The 21,948-nt window shown below is 58.0% G+C and overlaps 1 protein-coding gene across 1 annotated transcript in view; it reads right to left on the bottom strand.

Moving 5' to 3' along the window:
* Positions 1-3,064: 3,064 nt before the first annotated feature.
* Positions 3,065-21,948, bottom strand: part of LOC120889967 (actin, larval muscle-type-like) — a 56,951-nt gene continuing 38,067 nt past the window's right edge. Inside the window, exons 7-9 of the mRNA XM_078045408.1 lie at positions 14,211-14,399; positions 12,733-12,914; positions 3,065-8,952 (exon numbers count right to left, since the gene is read on the bottom strand). Of these exons, the coding sequence (XP_077901534.1) occupies positions 8,809-8,952; positions 12,733-12,914; positions 14,211-14,399 (515 nt within the window). The 3' untranslated portion in view covers positions 3,065-8,808. The remainder of the gene's footprint in view (positions 8,953-12,732; positions 12,915-14,210; positions 14,400-21,948) is intronic.

Here is a 21,948-nt window from a genome sequence, read left to right as displayed (position 1 = left end):
CTCCCCCAGAAGCTCTGGAGACAGACTTGACTGCAGGAGGGAGGGCAGTCTGCGTGGAGACCAGGGAACTCAGCGAGCACTGGCCCCACAGGGAGAGAGGCCCCAGATCCACTGTGACAGCACCCTCCAGTGGCCAGAGTCATCTGAGTCAGAGTGAGCCTCAGGCACCTCTCAGGCAGGCCGGCTCGGTGTTCCCAAGCCTCCTCATGAGTGGAGCCTGCCCTGGGGCCCACGTCTGCTCCCAGCACCGGAAGTGGGCGTCACCAGCCCACGGGGACAGCCAGCAAGGAGACGGCCTCCGAGCTGGGTGAAGGCCTGAACTGAAAGGCAGAGCTGGAATTCACACCCGGTCCTCCTGACCACGAGGCAGCAGAGCCACTGGCCTCTAGGGGACACTGGCAGGAGGGCCAATGGGATTGTCACCAAGCATCCCCGCGTCACTCCATGTGCTCTTGCCAAGCCCAGTCCCCGACCCTGGGGGATGCCTGTGTTCAAGGCTGCTGCACATGCCTCTGGAGACCTGGTCTGGGCCAACGCACTCGGGATTCATCCACTGCTGCCTCAGATGGAGGAGGCCAGCCCCTGTGCAGGCAGTCCCCTGCTCCAGCGGCAAATCCCAGGGGAGGGGCCCCATCCTAGAGTGCACAGAGCAGTCCTTCTCTTTCTTTAGTAACTGCCTGGGGACCTAGCAGAAATCTGGGCAGAGTAGGCATCTCAGCCCCACCACTTGGTGGCTTAAAACCATCATTAGTTTGTGGTTTGGTGGCCCAGTGATGGGCTGGGCCCAGCTGGGCGGTTCTTCTGCTGGCCTTGCTGGGTTTGTGCCTTCCTCTGTGGTCAGCTGGAGGTCAGTGGTTTCAGACTCATGTTTGGCAGTGGCTTGCAGGTGGGTGATGGTCGGGGGCATTATTAGGGGTTCCTGGGGTTCCTGAGCCATGTCTCTCACTATCGAAGTGCATTCACCTGCTGGCACCATCTGGCTGCATTCAAGGTCAGTGAGAGCCGGTCCAATGGACAAGCACCTACAAAGCCTCCACTTGCTTCACACTTGCTAACGTGCCATTAGCAAAACCAGCCACGTGGCCAGGCCATGTGTGAGGGATGGGTCCCCCCCATGGAGTCCCTCCACCATCAAGAACGTGGGCCCGTTGGTGCGTCTGTGGCAGGAGGTGCTCCTGTGACTCCCGGGTGTTTGTGGCCTGGCCTTCCTCCTCTCCCCACCAGTGCACAGTCCTGGCCACAATGGCCCCTGGTATGATGGCTTGATTTCTGGGGCCTCCCCTTCTGCAGTGGCTGAGCTCCCGGGGCAGGAACTACAGCATCTGTTTCTGCTTCCCTGCCTCTGGCGTAGGGTCTGCTGAATGCTTACTGGCTGTTCATTAAAGCATTGAGTTTGTTGAGATGGATTGGAAGTGAAAGCGGCTGCAGGTGAGCAAGGTGTTAATTAGACCCAGGATCCGGAACTCCAGATGGCAGAAGAGACCGGCCTCCGAGAAGCACTCTCTCAAGCCATGTCAGTGTGATTGGATCCCCTCCAGCTTTCTGGGACACCTGCTGTCGCCCAGCAGAACTTAGAGATCACAAGTGGGCCAGGCTCTGAGCCTGGCTTGGGGTGCAGACCTTTGGAGAAGCTATCGGGAGTGATGAGTTTCTCCCCAGAACATGCCCACCTGCCGATAAGGGGGCTCAGCTGCAGAGTACAAGCCCCGCCCCCCTGCAGCTGGTTGAGGTGGGAAGGAAAGCTCAGGGTCATCAGGGGAAAGGAGACAGGAGCGGAGCCAGTGCTGGGGAATGACTCTGAACACAGACTGGGCCAGCACAGGCCCCGCTCCCTCTGTGCCAACCAGGAGCTACCCACTCAGCTGGGAAGCGGGTGTGCCACTCCCGACTCCAGGGACCGCCACCACTGCCCCTGTCACAGTCAGCACAGCTGGATGCCACCTGGATTAGGACCCTGCTGTAGGAAAGCTAGGCACCACCTGGTGCGCTCACCTGCTGGTCGCCAGGCAACCGTGGCTGAGCTCTGCCCGTGTGCAGGTTCAGCTGGGCAAGCGTGCCCATCAGGCAGGTGCACTGCCAGGGCCTCAGAAAGGCGGGAAGGCTGGGGTCGGGGGCGACGTGTCTCTCTCCATCTCTCACATAACAGGAGCCCCCAAAGATCCCTTCACACGCTCCTCATGAACCCAAGCCAGCAATATTGGTTCTCAGATGGGCACCGACTTCGGCTCACTGACATCTTTATGTTCGCCTCCTCTCTGGGCGAGTGATTTCTCTCCCTGTTCGTGTCTTAGTCGGTACTTTGGGAGAAGTTTATGGCTTTCTTAATGTGAGTCTCGTGATTTCTTGTTTCTCGCATGAGATATTTTCTATCATCTGTTTCCTTTTCTCCCAGTGCTATTTCCTAAGTGTTTTTAGATATAACAGTGATGGTATTGTAGGTCATCGTGCACGTGGTCATTCTAGTTCCCCAGGGATTTAAAGAACTCGGTTCAAATGTAGTTGTAATAAAAAAGGACTGTGTGCGGCTTATTCGACTGCTGGGCCGGCCTCAGGTTGTCCAACGTCCACGGCTGCGCCCCCCAGCGGGGACCAGCTGTTCCTGCTGGAAGGGCGTGCCTGTGGTTCTGCTCTCCAGCCCACAGAGAGGGAGGGCGTTAGAGGAGGGCTGTGGGTGGGCCGTGGGGACGCACCCCACAAATCCTGGGCCCCGTTCCTCTCACCTGGTGCTCCCTGATTAGATCCCAGAACCTGGGTCCCCCTAACTGCCAGGGACAGGGACACACGGTCTCACTCTGTGCCCAGCAAGAGGCAGGAGCAGATCTGATGGGCAGAGCCGCCCTGTGCCTCTCCTGCACTGCTCCCACCTTCTGGGTCCCTGTCGGAAGTCCCCCTGCTTGTCTGACTGGTTACCAAGAGATGCGTCTTAGAGACGCCCACTACAGGGCTAGGGTGGGGCTCAGAGGGTGGCCTGGGCCAATGCCCAGCACCGCAACCAGACCAGACCAAACCAACACGGAGGTGGCCTTCAGTCTCTGGGGTGCTTCTTGTTGGTGTTTTGAGACTGTTCTCTTTGGTACATATTTTTATTAAAGTTACACAGGTATAGCCTGAAGAGTCAAGTTGTTTCAGAAAAGTGGCAAAATTTTTCTGAAAAGAGCCAAAGAGAAGCCAAGCTGGACTCGGGGCTGGTGGCTACTGCCAGGCCGCTCAGTCCTGTGGAGGGCCCTCTGTGTGGTGACTGCAGGCCTGGGAGCCCCTTGCCTGGGGATTTGGACCCTCCTCCACCGACACTCCCTTCCCGCCTGGCCTGCGGTCTCTGCTGGCCGGAGGGCACGCCACGTGGGGTTGTGGTGGTCACTGCCAGGCTTGCCGTCCTGGCAAAGTCGAGAGTCGACTCCCACCTCTCCCGGGATGAGCACTCGGGCGCCTCCAGGCCAGACTCCCCTCCACACCGTGAGCGCCTCCTCCAGCTTCGAGCAGGGGTCTTGGCTGTTGAAGGCTGAGCTGTGAGCAAGGACCGGCAGGGATAACTTATGTCTCACGGGAGAGGCTACTGCCCCCATGAGGGTCTCCCGCGTGTCTGGCTGCACCCTTGAGAGCAGCGAGGCCCAGCACTGGGGGCTGGCGACGTCTCCTGGACCTCAGTCCGTCACCCAGAGCTGCTGTTGGCAATGCTGGCAAAGCCCGTCCGTCTCCCCAGCTCCGTTCTCGGGGAATGTCCTGCGTCCTCTGCTGCCTTTGCCCACTCCTCTGCTGGGGTCACACTTCCATGCTCATTCTTTCCTCCGGCTCCGCCTGTCTGGCCAGGTGTGGGAGCAGCGAGTCCCGTTCTCACCTCCCGTGCTCCTGTTGGGTCGCGTCCTTTCCTGTGCCTCCCCCTCGTCCCTCTCCGTCACTCTGGACCCTCCCTTGGTTTCCAGGGATCCAGAGAGTTTTGAGGATGCGAAGTCCCGAAGCCGAGTCTGCAGTCTCAGCCTGCTCTTTGCCCTAGGAGGTGACTCTGGGAGCCGTGTGACGCAGCCTTGGCTGCGGAGGCTGGTGGCCACAGGGAAAGGGGGCTCCCTGGGGGGCTGTTCCTCTCCATTCTGCTGGTTTTCCGTAATGACAGTGTGACCAGGAAAGAGTGGCCCGCACTTTTGCTGCTCGAGGGCCATGAGCCCCTCGTATGAGGTCCACTTGAGTGATGGGAGCCACGGGAGCCACGTGGAATTCCCAGGAGAGAAGGTCCCACTGCGCCCGGGCCAGGGGCAGGACTGTGCCCTGGACTCCGTTCACTGATAGCCTGAGGACTCTGGCATTGAGCAGGGTCTCTCTCCATCTCTCCCTCCTGCAGCCTCAGAGCTGCCCCTGAAAGGTGCCTTCTACCCTCCACCCAAAGAGGGGGAGGGAGGGGGAGGGGGAGGGGGAGGAAGGAGGGAGGGAAGGGGGAGGGGGAGGGGGGAGGGAAGTTGGGGAGGAAGGGCTCATCGTAACAGTGTGTGTTTTCCATTCTGGGTTTTAACCCTATTGTTTATTCTGACCCCATTTTATTGTGAATTCTGCTAAGAACTTGCAGGATAATACTTGTGTCTTTTCCAACTTCCCTGGATGTTTTAATGGGTGGGATTCCAATGTCTAGTCTGGAATGTTTCTGGAATCCGAAGTCAGCCCCTGTGTGTGCAGCTCTGCCACAGGACTCTGATCCTTGCAGTTCAGATTTTCCTGGAACAGACTGAGGGGAACACCAATCCAAGAGGGTGTTTAATTTTTAATTTTCTTGGAAATCTTTTGCTTTCCCTTTGACCTCAAGATTGCCCTCTGTCTCCCGTTTGTTTATTATTGGCATGCCAGGCATGGGAGCAGAGACGGGCACGGGCTACCGCGTGGTCCTGGGCACCAGGTCACTGCAGGCCGAGCACCCTCCTGTGGTCCCCATTGTCCCCCCCATTCCCTCTCCCTTCCCTGAAGTGCTCACTTACTGCTTTACACACACCCTGAAGCCTGTGTTCCTCATAAAATACATGCCAGTGCTTTTAATTTGCATAACTGGTGCCATGCCATCGAGTCCTGCAGCTTTTAACTGAAAACCCCAACACAGACTCTGGGTGTCAGCTTATCTGTGCGCACACTTCATGGTTTTCACAGTTGCATGGAATGGGAGAGTTGGTCTCTGCCAAGCTGTGCTCACCAACTCCTGCGGCCCCGCCAAGGAGGCTCAGGAGCTCCACCCCCAGGTGAAAGACTGCAGGGCGGATGGCTGGAGTGGCCTCTGGGGACAGATAAGACCAGGACGGCCCCTGAGCTGTCTAGAGCTTTCCAGCAAGCCCTGCCAAAGTGGGTCCTGCCCGCTCCGTCTGCCTGCCTAACACGGGTCAAACACTAGCCCACTGCCGTCTTGTCTGCATCTCAGCCTGTGGAGCCCACCGTTCTGCCACATCTGAAGAAATCCACAGGAGGTTTGAGCATCGATTCACATCCCATGGCCTCCAGGGATCATCTCCTGTGGGTTGCGATTGGTGCTGTCCGCCCAGTGTCCAGAGGCTGTCCATCTGCCTGGCCGATTTCTTCCCTTCATTCACCCAGCCATTTGCTCAACTTGCTAAGCCTCCCAGTGGGTCAGTACTGGGCACAGGGGTGATACAAAGTCCCTGCCCTCGGGATCTGCCATTCCAGCAGGGGACAGAGAATTCCCAGAGGCAAATGCGTACTATGTTAAGGTGAAAAGCCATGAAGGCCAAGCAGAGCAGGTCACAAATAGGGGGCCACGTGGGACAGGCTCAGAGCCAGGGACGACACCTCCAAGAAAGAGACTTTCCGGAGGACCGCAGGCAGCAAGTGGCAGAGGAGCTGGGCCCCATGTGCAGGAGGCCCAGCATGGGCAAGGCTAGAGGCCGAGGGAGGTTGCATGCTCCTGGAGCAGCACAAAGAACAGTGGCCAGAGAGGGTGAGTGCCGGGGAGGTGGGGTGACATCCATGTGTGACCACCTCCCATGTCTGACCACCCCCCCATGTCTGACCACCTCCCCTGCGTCCAGCAGAGACTCCAAGGAAAGGCTCCCCTGCTCTTCCTGGGTGGGAGGCTGCTGCGGGGCTCTTTGGTAACATGCACATGAACCTCAGCATCTTGACTGTTGGGGTGCACAGTGACATTGAATATGGGTGTGCAGTCGTCACCTTGGTCCACCCACGAAACATCCTTACCTCCCCCCTGAACTTAGGTCCTGTCCCTTTAAACACGACCCCACCCTCCTGCTCTCTGTGCCGATGGGACGGAAGCCTTGGGGCCTCCGAGTGGAATCCTGGGTCCCTGTCCTGTGTGTGGCTAGGTCCTCGAGGTCCTTCCGGGTGGCGCGGGTGCCAGGCTTCCTTCCCCCCTCTTCCTGTGACGACGGTTGTCACTTCAGTGCTGGGGATGGAACCCGGGCTGCCCTCCTGAACTGCACCTCCCACTCTTTTTTCTTTTTCTCGCTAAATTGCTGAGACTGGCCTCGAACTGGCCATCCCCTGCCTCAGCCTCCCAGGTAGCTGGGCTCACAGGCGTGCGCCACCCCACCCGCCTACTTTCTTCTAAAGGCTGAATAACACTCCGCTCTCTGGATGGACGGCCCCCGATCCATTCAGCCGTCAGCAGACGCGTGGCCTCCACCTCTGACCACTGCAAACAGCCACTGTGAGGGCGACGTGCCCATGTCCTTCTGGGCCCCGACTTCTCTTGTTCCAGGTGCCCGCCTCCACGTGGACCTGCTAGGTCACACGGTATTCTGACTCCGTCAGGAGCCATGGTACTGTCCCCCAGCCCCACACAGCCCCAGGGTGATGTCCCTTATCTCCATGGGGCGGGGGCTGCCCTGGGTGAGACGGGCCTGTGGGGTCCTCAGGGCCTTCAGCCCAGGAGACATGCCATCCCACTTGTGCCTTCGAGACGCTCCTGCTACGTGGTGAAAGCCGGGACCTGTTCCCAGGCTGCTGTGAGACCAGGCAGAGGCCAGGGTGCCGCTGTGGGGACAGCAGTGCTGGGTGATGGACTCCGGTCCTGGGGAAAGTCTGAGACCCCCGAGCAGGCTGTGCCACCAGCACTCAGTTGCCGTTACAAGGAAGAAAAGAAGGTTGTTCCCGGGAGAGCCCTGTGTGACCACCTCCCCCAGGTCGGGCGTCCCCGGGTAAGCGACAGGTGACAGAGGAGTGGGCAGTGGCTGGAGGCAGTCAGCGTTCTGCACAGGAGCGATCCATCTTCCTGTGCTCAGACAGCGGCGGAGGCCGTGTGACCAGAGGGGGAGTTCCGGCCCCCCAAGGCCAGGTCCCCGTGGGACACCTGTGCAGGCCTTAGTGAAGAGTCAGTGGTCGCAACAGAAACGACCTCTAGGTCCTGGAAAGTCACCTCCACACAGTTACCATGGTCACGGGGTCAGAGGTCGTCTGCAGCCAAAGGCCCTCCAACCAGTGGCAGCCGACCAGAAGCTCCGGCCAAAGCAGGTGGATCTAGAGGCCTGAGCAGGTCTCCCTGGGCTCCCGGTGGACGCGGTCAGGTGGGCCATTCTGTCATTGGGCCAGGCAGCGGGACTCCAGGTCCCCGAGCATTCCAGCTGAGCAGCAGCCTGTGTGGACGCAGCTTTGGGCCTTGGCGGCTCCTCCTCCGAGGTGCGTGGTCCTCTCTCTCCGTGTCCCTCTGCTCCCGCCGGCTCTCTTACCAGATTTACTTACAGGTTCAAGCTCCCCGTTCCACCTGAATGACCCTGATCCAAGCCAGGAGAGGTGGCGCACACCTGTCATCCCAGCAGCTCGGGAGGCTGAGGCAGGAGGATCGCGGGTTCAAAGCCAGCCTCAGCAACTTAGTGAGGCCCTAAGCAACTCAGGGAGACCCTGTCTCTAAATAAAATACAAGATAGGGCTGGGGATGGGGTTCAGTGGTCGGGTGCCCCTGAGTTCAATCCCTGGACCCAATAAATAGATAAATACCCTGGATCCAGCAGCTACCTGCTCAGCCCCAGTCCACTTACCCTGAAATCAGCTCTGAGACACCGCTCACCACAATCCCGCAGGACCCGGCTCCTCCAGGGCCGACGCCCCTCCCACTGCGTCCCGGACACCAGAGCAACTGCGCTTCCATGCTACCAGAGCTCCTGTGCTGTCCCTGCGTGGGCCAGGCCTGGCAGGGGCACCTCTGGGGCTGGTGTGGGGGCCCCGAGAGCTGTGCTGGGTATCCTTCTGTCTGGAGTGCCCCACTGGGAGTGCAGCTGTGGCCGGTGGCTGGGTGCCCCTAAGTCCCCTGGTGGAAATGCAGCCCCGCCTGCATGTGGAGAGGGGCCCTTGGAGGGGTGACAGGGTCAGGTGAGGTCCTGGGGTGGGGCCTCGTGATGGCATTAATGTCTCTCCCTGTGATCCCTCTGCCATGTGGTGACGCAGCTCCAGCCCTCGCCAGACCCCAGCACCACACTCGGGGACTCCCGGCCTCCAGAACCAGGAGCCACGTAAACCTCCATTATTTCTAAATGGACCCAGACACCCGCGGAGGGCCAGGACACGCTGCAGAGGCCCTGCTCTGCCCCTACACCCCCGGGGTGGGCAGTGCCAAAGGAGCCCTGGCCACCCCAAGGCACAGCCCCCGGCTTGAGGGCCACCTGTTTATGGTGCTGAGGTCGGGGGCGTGTGCTGCTGTCCCAGCTGTGAGGCAGGGAGGGGGATCAGGAGGAGACACGCTGTCCCTTGGTGACCTGTTTACTGGCAGCCAGGGGAGGAAGGACCTTGTGTGTGAGCGGGCTCTGCACTCTGGCCCACTTTGTCCTGGACTTGGGTGGACGACACAGGCGAGGGGCCCCTTATAGTTACGTATCAGATGCTTCTTCTGCGGACGACAGAGGATCCCATGTCTTCATACTCTTTGCTGGTCACCCACATGTCCTCGAACGTAGACAGCGAGCACAGGATGGAGCCACCTACCCAGGCCCCGTACTTGGCATATGGAGAGGTGTACACCTGGAAGGTAGGGCAGCAGGGGGAGGGGAGGAGGAGAAGCCCAGTCGGCTACAGCTCTACAGGGACAGTGACGTCCACGGGTCAGGTCAGGGTCACTGGCGAGGTCGGGCTTGTCATCCTCTGGTCTCAGACTTTCAGTAAGGTGCACAGGCACAGCGTGCCACATGACAGTGATTCTGAGACATCGGAGGGCCGAGTCCCAGCCTCGGGGTGTGCACGGGGAAGCTGGGGGGGATTCAGGTGCGGTGGGGGGAGACAAGTTGTGCTCTCGGCCATCCCGACACCTGCTGGCTCTGTCACCCACAGAACTGTGCTCGGCTCGGACCCCGTGGCTGGCTTCAGTTACGACGGGTAACACTGTGATTTTAAGAGGGAGGGAGAGGGAGGGTCGGGGGAGAAGGGGCTATGGGTTCCAGGTCAGCCCTTCAGGTAGGGAGCACGGCCCACGCCAGGCGCCCGGAGCCTCTGCGGAGTCACCTACTCCATCTGCACCTTATCCCAACACACTCAGGAGCAGACACACCTGGGTGCTGGGTGCACTAAGAAGAAAGCAAATACCCATAGAAATCGTGGCCACGGGTTGGAACAGCCAATTGTGGGAAGATGTTTTAGAAGAGGAGAAAGAGAAGGACAGTACTTCCCCCATCTCTCAGGCTGGCCAAGGGGTGTGAAACCAAGCCGCTGGTGTGTCCATGGGCAGCCTGTCAACACGTCCACGAGGCCTTAGGGTTTACCCGTATTTCTGGCCCCAAAACCCCCATTTAGAAATGATTCTAAGAGAAAGAAAGAGTATCCCCAAATAATAATAATGGCAAAAAAGTGCAGCTAAGAACATTCATGAGAGCTGGAGAGGGACTCGGCCGCTCCTGGACGTGGGTGGGGCGCCCATCCCAGCAGGAGGCCTTGGAGAGGGAGCCGCGGGGAGCCCTGCCTGCAGAACACCCCAGCTCCACCTCCAGAGCCGGCCATGGTGCCAGCCTTGCTGCCGCCTGCCGCCATAGCTGAGCAGGAGCGAGGGCCGAACCACCCACTGCGGCCTGGGAAAAGGTCAGAGTGGACACTCCCCGTGTGACCACGCCACGTCAGGGCTGGCCGGCTGTCGAGAAGCTGGCCCCACTGGAGCTGGTGAGCGGGCGAGGGACGGGGCTCGCTCTTCTTCAGGTGAGCGCTTCCCTGAGCCTCCTGGGTGCTCCAGGCCGTCTGCCTCCCTTCCCGTCCAGAGACCAGGCAGACAGAGACACGCCTCCGGGCTCCGTGGAGAGGGTTTGGGGTGGGCCATGGGGAGGACGGAAGGGCTGGTGCGGGGCAGCCCAGCCACACTGCAGGACAAAGATGGCCCCACAGATCCCCTTTGCAATTGTGGCCAGGAGACTGGTGGCACTCGGCTGATGGAGTGCCTCCGGGCTTTGGTAGCCTTCCTCTTTGATTTTGTGAAAGTTCGTCTTGGGCAAGGCCCTGGAGGGCAGGAAGGAGGGGTGTCAGGAACACGATTCCTGACAGAGTTGGGGACACGGAGTCGGGGGAGGCATCGTCCACTAGGATGAAAAAGTCCGCAACTTCATGTCAGAGGGCCCGAGGGCTGCAGGCTCAGGACGTTAGGTGCCAGGGACCAGCTTCCTCTGTCACTCGCAGTCTTCCACGTCGCGGGGTGACGCGGGGTGACGCGGGGAAGCCTGCAGGGGCAGCAGGCTCTGTCCGGCTCCCCGAGGAGCGTTGTGGCGCCCCTTGTGGTGCTTCATGGGGCGCCTGGGTCTTAGGAAGAAGGGGAGGGACAGCACCTCAGTGTTCTATGAATTTGGTGACCTGTGACACGCAGGCAGTGAGAGGCTGAGGGTGGCAGGTGGGAAGCAGGGCTCATGTTTGTCACCGCTGGCTGGGGGAACAAGGGCCACTGCCTCGTTGACTTTCACACAGCCACCTGGCCCATAACTGAGTGACACACTAAAGGGGAGGGAGGGCAGGGGCAGGTGACCTCAGCAGGCAGTGCAAGGCACACCGAGGACATGGGCCACAAAGTTCTCTCTGGAGGGTCCTGCCTGCAGCCCAGTCCCAGAGCCCAGGAACGGAGAGGCCTCAGAGAGGCCTGGGGAGCTGAGGGCGCAGGGAAAGTCCACTCCGCTGCCCGTGGGCCCCGCGAGGAGGTGGCCTCAGTGCCTTCTGGTGGCCGAGGGGTAGAAAGGGAGGGAGATTCTGAGCTCATCCTCACTCTCCCGCCCAGTTGGCATGCAGAGGTCCCCACCCCAGGGAGGACACAGGGCAGTCCTGAAGGGGGGCAGACGGGCATGGAGGTGTCACTGAGAGCTGACCGTGAAGGCCACACCTGAGCCACGACGACTTGGCCCATGGAGCTTGTAGCCAGCTCCAGACCCGCAGGTAAGACGGAAGGACCCAGAGCCTCGAGGAGGGCATCACACGGCCGTCCCAGGAGCCCCGCGGCAGCAGAGGCTGAGAGGCCACAAGCCGAGCAAGAGCCACCAGAGAGGGCAGCTCACCATGGGGGTCCCAGGGGCGAGAAAGGACTGCATTTCAACCAAGGGACTGGGCTGCGGTGGGCTGGAGGCTGCGCGCTGCAGAGGGATGGCCCAAGCCGCAGGGCCTGCTCCAGACCCCGCAGTCCTACTTCCTGGCAGCACACGCCCCACGCCTGAGGACAGTCCACACCTGAGGACAGTCCACCCCACACCTGAGGACAGTCCACACCTGAGGAGAGTCCACCCCTCCCCTGAGGACAGTCCACACCTGAGGAGAGTCCACCCCTCCCCTGAGGACAGTCCACACCTGAGGAGAGACCATCCTCCCCTGAGGACAGTCCACACCTGAGGACAGTCCACCCCTTACCTGAGGACAGTCCACACCTGAGGACAGTCCACCCCACACCTGAGCACAGTCCACACCTGAGGACAGTCCACCCTCCCCTGAGGACAGTCCACACCTGAGGACAGTCCACCCCACACCTGAGGACAGTCCACACCTGAGGACAGTCCACCCTCCCCTGAGGACAGTCCACACCTGAGGACAGTCCACCCCACACCTGAGGACAGTCCACACCTGAGGACAGTCCACCCCTCCCCTGAGGACAGTCCACACCTGAGGAGAGTCCACCCTCCTCTGAGGACAGTCCACACCTGAGGACAGTCCACCCCACACCTGAGGACAGTCCACACCTGAGGACAGTCCACCCCTCCCCTGAGGACAGTCCACACCTGAGGAGAGTCCACCATCCTCTGAGGACAGTCCATACCTGAGGACAGTCCACCCTCCCCTGATGACAGTCCACATCTGAGGACAGTCCACCCCTCACCAAGGACAGTCCACCCCACACTGAGGACAGTCCACCCCACACCTGAGGACAGTCCACCCCACACCGAGGACAGCCCGCTCTGGCCCAGGAGCCTGGGCCGCCCTCTGCTCGGGCTGCATGGTATTCCTCTGCCAGGTCGTGGTGGTCTCGGGTCCTCTCAGGTGAAGGCCTGGCCCTCTGCCCTGCCCAGCTCCTCCCTGCCCTCCTCGGGAGGCCGGCCTCGCCTCTCCAGGGCCTTCACCAGCTGTGCCTGCACTGCCCTGGCTCCGCCTCCTGTCTCCCCTGCCCCTTGGCCACACCGCCCCTCCCCCTCACGGTGTCTGCCTGTTCCTGCTTCCACCCCTGCAGCCGAAGCTCAAGGATCTGGGTCGCGTCGCTCTGTGGATGCGTCCCCCAATGCCAGGTCCCACACCTGGCTCCAATGGGGCGCTCTAGACATGTCTGAGCATGAGCCTGGGTCCCCCAGCCAGGTCCCTCACCTGGATGTCGTGTGCTGGGCACACCAGGTTGGCTATTTCTCTCTGCAGTCGTGACCGCAGCCCCGAGCAGGAGCCGGTCCCTCCAGACAGGATTATGTGGTGAAAGAGGGTCTTCCACTGGCGGGGGTGACAGGAGGAGATGCAGCGGAAGACGGTCATGGGCATGCCCAGGCTGTTCCTCTCTGCCAGGAGGGGAGAGAGAAGCCCCGGGGGCTGGAGGCCTGCCCCATACCCTTGCAGCTGATGGAGTGGGCATCAGGCCCTGCAGGGCGCCCATGTCCCCCCCTCCCCCGGTGCAGCAGAGGACTTCGCTGTCCCCAGGTAAGGCCAGGTGAACATCCACAAGGTAGTGAAGGGAGCCGGGCAGCAACCCCACAGGACTGACTCTGCCGGCCCACGGAACAGTGCATCCTCCAGGGGTGCTGACAGCTGTCAGTCTCATGCTCCGTATGACTATGTTCTGAAAGGCTCGGCAGGGGCAGCGTCCTGCTCGGAGCCTTTGGACAAGAATTCTGAGCAACACTCTTGAGCCCACAGAATGACAGCAGCACTGGTGTGTGGCCATCTCTTAGACGCCATGCGCCTGAGCCTCTGTCCTTCCTTACACTGGGTGCCTTGGCCAAGGTTGAGGAGCTACTCACAGGGGCGGCTCAGCCTGCCTGGCAGGAGGCTCTGCCGGCCCTGAACCCTGGTCCAGGATGCACCCAGACCCTGAAGAGGGCTTGGATGCAGTGGCAGAAGGGCTCCAGTGACTTGTCTGTCCTCACGATATTCCAGGGTGTGTGTGCGTGTGGTTTTAAGACTGGGTGCTTCCAGGCACGCAGGGCAACAGCCAACCCCCTAACCTACCCCGGACCGCTGGGAAAGTCCTGGGAAAGAGCCCGGGTTTTACACCTCTGCATCCCACACAAATGTCACAGTCATTCCAAGAAGGGGATTCCACGGAGCACTTGTTCCCAGGACTCCCTGGCAAACTCATCTCCCCTTTCCTGTGACTCCGTCACCCGCCTCTTGTCCTTGTCAGTGCCGCCTGCCTGCTGAGGTTACTCGAGGCTCATTTCAAACTTCCTGGTCAGCCAGATCTTTCCGATTCCCTCCAAATCTACGGGTTTCATCTTTCTGCCTCAACTATCTGCGTTTTGGTATGTAAATTATTTTGTAAGTAGGCGGAGTTTTAAAAATATAATGCACCCGGGAAGACCTGCAGCCCCGTGGAGTCTCGCACCACTCTTGGCAAATGATTCAAGACTCCTGGGGTGAGTCTCCTCCTCTGTAAGGCAGGCGGACAGGAGATGGGGGCAGAGAAAAGACCCCATCTCCAGGTGTCCTCAAGGCCAGGGGCACACAGCGGGCACCTGGCGAGAGACAGCTAATACCAGAGGAGCCTGTCTGCCCCGTGAACAGGACCTCCTCCTGGGCCCAGCACCTTCTTTCCCAGGGCCCCAGGGCCTGTCCTGCTGCCTTCCCTGCAGACCCACCTATGAGGCTGGGCTGGAAGAGCACCTCGGGGCAGAGGAAGTGCTCCTGCCTGAGGGTGATCTCCTGGCCATCGGGAAGCAGGAATTTGTTTTGGCAGGACAGCAGGTTGTCTTTGGACTTCTCCTTGTTGAAGTCCAAGGCCACATAGCAGCACTTCTCTTTTATGTCCCTGACGAACTCTGGATCCCCTACAGGACACAAAGGAAAAGCCCCAGCTAGAGGAGGCAAGAAAGCCGCTCACAGAAGCCCCTGCCGTGAGGAGGAGAGGCCCTGCCAGCTGCCCTCCATGTGCAGCCTGGACAGCAGGTCCTCTTGTCCATGGTGCAAGGCCCTGGGCCTGCCCTGAGAGGGAGGGGTTGCAAGATGTCAGCATTTTGTAGGTTGAGACCCTGCCATGTGTGGTGTGCTTTGAGGACTAGAAAATCAACCCACATTGATTATTTACTGCAGTAGGAGGTGCTGCAAGCCGCTCTGGAGGACCACGCACAGCCCATGGGCCCCTCATCTGGACACTCCTGCAAGGCGATGCCCACCCTTTTCCAGGCAGCTGGCAACAAATGTTAAACCAACCTAAACCTCTGAGGTGCAATCAGGTGTCCCCTCAGTGCTGCCTGGAAATCCCACCTGCTCTGCAGCCCGGGGACTTCCAGATCCCACCATCCAAACTGCTCCTGCCCAAATCTGTTCTGTCCTCCTACTTCTCCTGATGCCTTTCCCTTCTTCACCTGGTTCAAGCTTTAGTGAAACAAATCTGAGTTCAAATCCCAACTCTGCCATTTTACCAAATGCCTAGATTTCAGCAAATCCATTATTCCCTAAGCCTACCTTTTCTTCTGAATGAATGAATAAAATTAATGGTCACTTTCAGGATTATATTAAGGACAAATTGAAATAATGCACATAAAAATCTTGCTAACTGTGATCTGTCAACAACATGCTGACTTGGCCAAGCCCAGCCCTTTCTCATGTCCCTCTTGATGGGTGCCATCCTTCAGGGCTCCCTGCTTTGCTTGGCATTTGCCATGGACTTCTGGCTGGGAAGACCAGAAAGGCCAGTGCAGGGCTGCAGGCTTACTGGAAATGGCTGTTGTACAGTTTTTCGGGCTGGAAACATAGCCGAAAAGAGGGACGGGTGCTGTCTGTCTGAAGTCCTTGGACTCATATCCCAAGAGCCAATACCCTCACTACTTATGGGGTACAAAGACCCCATTCTTCCTCTGCCTCTTTGTCTTGCAATAGAAATGACTTTTCTCCCTCATAGGGTTGTGGCAAGAAACAGACAGAACATGGGTGGAGTGCTAACTTGGCCCAATGCCCTGCACAGAGTCACCTTCACCATCACCACCACCATGGTCATCACCACCACCTCACCTTCACCATCACCACCACCATTACCACCACCACCATCACCACCATCACCATCACCACTCCATAACCTTCACCACCACCATCACCATCACCTTCATCATCACTTTCACCATGACCACCACCACCACCACCACCACTACCATCACCATCACCTTCACCATCACCATTGCTATCACCAGCACCATTGCTACCACCACCACCACCACCACCATCACCTTCACCATCACCATTGCTATCACCAGCACCATTGTCACCACCACCACCACCATCATCATTAACTTCATTGCCATCACTGTCATTGTTTTGTCAAATTTTTCCATGCTGTGACTAGAGGACCTGAGCAAAACAACTGTGGAGGGGGAAAAGTTTACTTGAGGACTCATAGTTTCAGAGGTCTCAGTCTATAGAAGACCAGCTCCATTCCTCAGGGCTCAGGGGAGGCAGAACATCATGGCAGAAGAATGTGGCAGAGGGAAGCAGCTCTCAGGATGATCAGATGCAGAGAGAGACTTCAGTTGCCAGATACAAACATATACCCCAAAGCCACACACTCCCCAATTCCCCACTCCTGCCCCACCCACCACTTCAGTCACCACCCAGGAAGTCCCTGTCAAGGGATGAATTCACTGATTGGGTTAAGACTCTTGGAACCCAATCATTCCTCCTCTGAAACTTTCTGCATTGTCTCACACTGAGCTTTGGGGGGACACCTCACATACAAACCATAACAGTCATCATCACCATCACCTTCATCATTATAGCCTTTATCACCATTATCAGCCTCACCACTGTCACCAGCAGCAGCAGCAACACCATTTTTACCATCCTTACCATCCCCACCATCCCCACCATTCCCACCATCCCCACCATCATCACCATCCCCACCATCCCCACCATCCCCATCATCATCACCATCCTCACCATCCTCACCATCCCCACCATCCCCACCATCCCCACCATCATCACCATCCCCACCATCCTCACCATCCCCACCATCCCCACCATCCCCACCATCCTCACCATCACCACCATCCTCACCATCCCCACCATCCTCACCATCCCCACCATCCTCACCATCATCACCATCCCCACCATCCCCACCATCCTCACCATCCTCACCATCCCCACCATCCCCACCATCATCACCATCCCCACCATCCTCACCATCCCCACCATCCCCACCATCCCCACCATCATCACCATCCCCACCATCCTCACCATCCCCACCATCCTCACCATCCCCACCATCATCACCATCCCCACCATCATCACCATCACCACCATCCCCACCATCCTCACCATCCCCACCATCTCACCATCCCCACCATCCCCACCATCCCCACCCTCCTCACCATCCCCACCATCATCACCATCACCACTATCCTCACCATCCCCACCATCCCCACCATCATCACCATCCCCAACATCCCCACCATCCCTACCATCCCCACCATCCCCACCATCATTACCATCCCCACCATCATCACCATCCCCACCATCATCACCATCCCCACCATCCCCACCATCCTCACCATCCCCACTATCCCCACTATCCCCACCATCATCACCATCCCCACCATCCCCACCCTCCCCACCATCCCCACCATCTCACCATCCCCACCATCCCCACCATCCCCACCCTCCTCACCATCCCCACCATCATCACCATCACCACTATCCTCACCATCCCCACCATCATCACCATCCCCACCATCCCCACCATCCCCACCATCCCCACCCTCCTCACCATCTCCACCATCATCACCATCACCACTATCCTCACCATCCCCACCATCCCCACCATCATCACCATCCCCAACATCCCCACCATCCCCACCATCCCCACCATCATCACCATCCCCAACATCCCCACCATCCCCACCATCCCCACCATCCCCACCATCTCCACCATCCCCACCATCATTACCATCCCCACCATCCCCACCATCCCCACCATCATCACCATCCCCACCATCATCACCATCCCCACCATCCCCACCATCATCACCATCCCCAACATCCCCACCATCCCCACCATCCCCACCATCATCACCATCCCCACCATCATCACCATCCCCACCATCCTCACCATCCCCACCATCCCCACCATCTCCACCATCCCCACCATCCCCACCATCCCCACCATCCTCACCATCCCTACCATCACCACCATCCCCAACATCCCCACCATCCCCACCATCCCCACCATCCCCACCATCCTCACCATCCCTACCATCACCACCATCCCCATCATCCTCACCATCCCCACCATCCCCACCATCCCCACCATCCCCACCATCATCACTGTTAGGAGTCGCCCCAGCTCCAAAGACTAACTTCCCCATCTCCCAAGAAGAGCCATCCAATGGTGAGCCCTGCTGGCTCACATGATCCTTACCCACCAATCAGACTAGCCCTGCTGGCTCACATGATCCTTACCCACCAATCAGACTAGCCCTGCTGGCTCACATGATCCTTACCCACCAATCAGAAAGCACCCCATGCCAACTGTCAAACCACCCCCAGCTCTATAAATATGCTGAGCTGTTCCTCAATAAAAGGCATTTTCTCCGACGGCAAGCCTTGCTTGTTCTTTCATTGGTGCCAAAACCCAGGAGGGGGAATGCCTCGCTGCCCGAGGGCCCCCTCTCTCAAGGCTTGCCGTCCGGGTCCACTCTTTCAAGCGCTGCTACTCACACAACACCGGCTCTTCAGTAGGTGAGTTCCCCTATCGAGTATCCAACTTCAGACGGGCTACGCAGGGGCTCTGACCGTAATCATCCAGCAAACCTCTGACGCCCAATCTGGAGGAGAGAACGCACCCCACCACAACCTTCACGGTCACGGTGGACTCTCTGGAACCTGGTTCATGAGCAGGAGGTACTGGGGGGTGGAAGAACAGGCACTCCCCCCCCCCCCTCTCTCTCTCTCTCTCTCTCTCTCTCTCAACCACCCTTGTCCCTCTCCTGACCTATGGGGGCCTCTTCTTCCCTCTCTGCAGACTCCTCCTTATTAAATTGTGCACACAAGATTGGCTTTACTATCAATTAGACGATCAAAGTCAATGGCCCCAGGAGGATCCCTAGATCCCACAATTCTCAGAGATCTGTTTAACTCTTGTGAGCGCTCAAAAAAGTGGAAGGAGATCCCCTATGTTGAGGCTTTTTCTCTTCTTCGTTCTCACCCGACCTATCCGGCAGATGAACCCCCTCTCTACCGACCTCCCCCGTTGGCTCTGTCCAGCCCCTCAGGTGCTCCTCCTGACTCGGCCGACACCTTTAGTTCTCCCAAACTAGGTCCTGTCCCTAGTCCCACAAACCATGGCCCCCTTAAGAGAGGTTGCTGGACCTAAGGGCATTATCCGTGTACATGTCCTGTTCTCTATGAATGACCTCAAGCAACTCGAGCGAAGGTTGGGCTCATTCCCACAGATCCCACCACTTACATTAGGGAGTTTCAGTGGGTCTTCCAGGCTTGTAGCCTCACTCACCATGAGATGTACATGTCATTGGCCAATACTCTCCTTCCTGAGGAACCTACCAGAGTCTGGGAACTTGCCGGAGCCCATGCAGATGTTAATCCCAATCACCCTCTGGGGCCATTTGCTCCCCCAGATCAAACTCCCGACTGGGATTATAACACACAAGCTGGCATACAGAGTAGGACTGATTCTCCACACGTATTATTGCTGGGTTTGAAAAAGCAGCATGTAAGGCCGTCAATTTCCAAAAATTACAAGAGACCCCATCGGAATTTCTGGATCAGTTTACAAAAGCCCTTCAGCAGTAACCTAGATCCAAAAACCCCAGATGGCTGTCATGTCCTTATGACATATTTCCTCTTGCAGAGCTACCTCGACATCCAGGCCAAACTAAAAAAGCTCGAACAAGGCTCTGCCACCCCCCAGACTGAGACATTTCAGATGCTCGCCCAGGCCCTGCAGGGTGCTTCCTCAGGTTGCCACCCATCACCAAAAAACCCACCCCCACCCCGGTGCCTGCTTCAAGTGTGGCAAGGAGGGACATTGGGCCAGGGCATGCCCCGCACCACGCACTCCACGTACTCCATGCCCTAAATGTCAACAACAAGGTCACTGGGGCTCTGACTGTCCTAGATCCCGTAGGAGGCCCATGGCCAGGGAACCCTCTGACGTTCTGGGCATGGCAATAGTTTGACTTTTTGCCTTGGGCCCTTGTCCCCGGCTGTAATGATCAATAATCAGGAACCCAGGGTGCGGATTCAGGTGGATCTGTGCAAGGTTGACTTTCTCCTTGACACCAGAGCTACCTTCTCGGTCCTGACAGAATTCTGGGGGCAAACAGTGCCGTCCACCTTTCCTATTGTCGGGGTAGGAGGAAAGACCATCTATCCAAAAAAGACTCCCCTATTACTCTGTTCCATAGACAACTTCCCATTCTCTCAGACGATCTTAGTTGTGCCCCAATGTCCAGTTCCTTTGCTCGGGTGAGATATTCTCTCTAAATTCAATACAACAATCAACGTCTGGGCTCCTGGCATTAGTCAGGCCCCAGAATCGGCCTGTTCAACTTTTCTGGTCCTTTTGGCAGAAGATGGCCATTCTGCTCCACTTGTGAGGCTGACGTGAAACACCATACTGACCTGGTGACCCAATTGTATGGGATACCCACAGCCCCTCCACCGTTTCCTGCCCACCAGTTAACATTCATCTCAAAGATCCAAACACCTTCCCCAATCAGGCTCAATACCCCCTGTGCACAAAAGCTCTTCTGGGCCTACAACCTATTATTCAGGACCTTCTTAGCAAGGGGTACCTCCGTCCTGCTCATTCCCCTTACAATACTCCATACTAGCAGTAGAAAAGCCCAACGGGTCCTATGGCTTAGTTCAGGACCTACGACTCATCAACACCTCCATTAGGCCCAAACATCCTTTGGTTCCCAACCCATACACCCTGCTGTCTCAGATCCCCCACACTGCCACCCACTTCTCGGTCATAGGTTTAAAGGACATCTTTTTGCCTTTAACCTGGACTGTCCTTCCTCAGGGATTTCGAGATAGCCCACACCTCTTTGGGCAAACCTTGGCCTCCGACCTCCAATATTTTCACCCCCAGTGCCCCGAATCCACCCTCTTGCAATATGTTGATCGTCCGGCAAATCTCTTTGCCCACCTGCGGGGAGGAAAGCACCCCACCACAGCCTTTAAGGCTACGGTGGCCCTCAAGGACTCCTTCCTTGGGCAGAATCAAAAGTTCTAGTCCTCTCACCTTTCAGACTCAGCCGCTAGAGAGACGCTTACCCTCCCCTTCCTCTCCCCTCTTTCTGGCCCTGGGAGATTCCGGCCTCTCCAGGAGGGGTCCAGAAAAGCCTTGGCCAAGGTCTCCCACGACTCCGGCTCCGTCCAGGACGAGAGCTTCGACTGTCAGGATTTGATGACAACCAATCTCTGCAGCTCGATCCTGCCACTTAGGCACTCCTGATTTTTGGCTGTAGCGGGTACGCCCCTTTTGCCAATAAATCAGTTTCCTCCTTCTCTGCATCCTCTTCCCTCCTCCTTACATGGGTAATGTGTCCTCTCTGCCGGTCGACTCTCCCCTACAATGCCTCTTGGATCAAATAGCACCCAGGCCTGGCCCACTTATCCCTTAGACAACCAAAGCAGATGGCCCCCTTTTGGGTCCCTGGATCCTTCCATTCTAAGGGGTCTCTTCCAGGCTTTCTTCTTGCTCCAATCCAATCCTGCTCTCTGCACCTCTTGCAAACCTCTACAAATTCTTCTAGCCCGTCCAAAGCTTGTCCAAAAGGTGCTCAACAGATGACACAGTTCTCCTACTTAATTTCTTGGCCTTAAAGGGATATCGGGCCTCTCCACAAAAGGCCCAAATAGCATGTATCTAGGGTTCTCTCTCTCTCAAGGGAAAAAGGCCATTATGGTGGACAGAAAACAGCTTATTGTGACTATACCTACACCAAAGACCAAAGTGACATACTCTCCTTCTTGGGTTTGGCTGGGTACTTCAGGGCCTGGAATTTCTCCCTCCTCACCAGGCCACTATATAATCTGGCCAAGGGTCCCCAAGATGAACCCCTACTCTCAGTGGGAGGGGGCCCTTTAAAAAGGCCCTCCTCTGGGCACCCGCCCTGCATCTCCCCGACCTCTCCCGACCCTTCACCCTCTATGTAAAAACAGGGACAAAGTCTGGGTGTTCTGGTCAGGAACATGGCCCCACATTTGCACCAGTGGCCCACCTATCCAAACAGCTCGACCCCACTGTCAGGGGCTGCCCCATGCCTCAGAGCCCTAGCAGCGGCCCGTGACCTCCAGAAAGAAGCACACAAGCTTACCTTTGGCTCCCCGTTAACCATCTCATCTCCTCACCATCTAAAG

The sequence above is a fragment of the Ictidomys tridecemlineatus genome, chromosome 4 (genome assembly GCF_052094955.1).
Source record: "Ictidomys tridecemlineatus isolate mIctTri1 chromosome 4, mIctTri1.hap1, whole genome shotgun sequence".
NCBI classification, from domain to species: Eukaryota; Metazoa; Chordata; class Mammalia; order Rodentia; family Sciuridae; genus Ictidomys; species Ictidomys tridecemlineatus.
The sequence above is the reverse complement of the archived record's forward strand: the minus strand, read 5'-3'. Positions and strand labels throughout refer to the sequence as shown.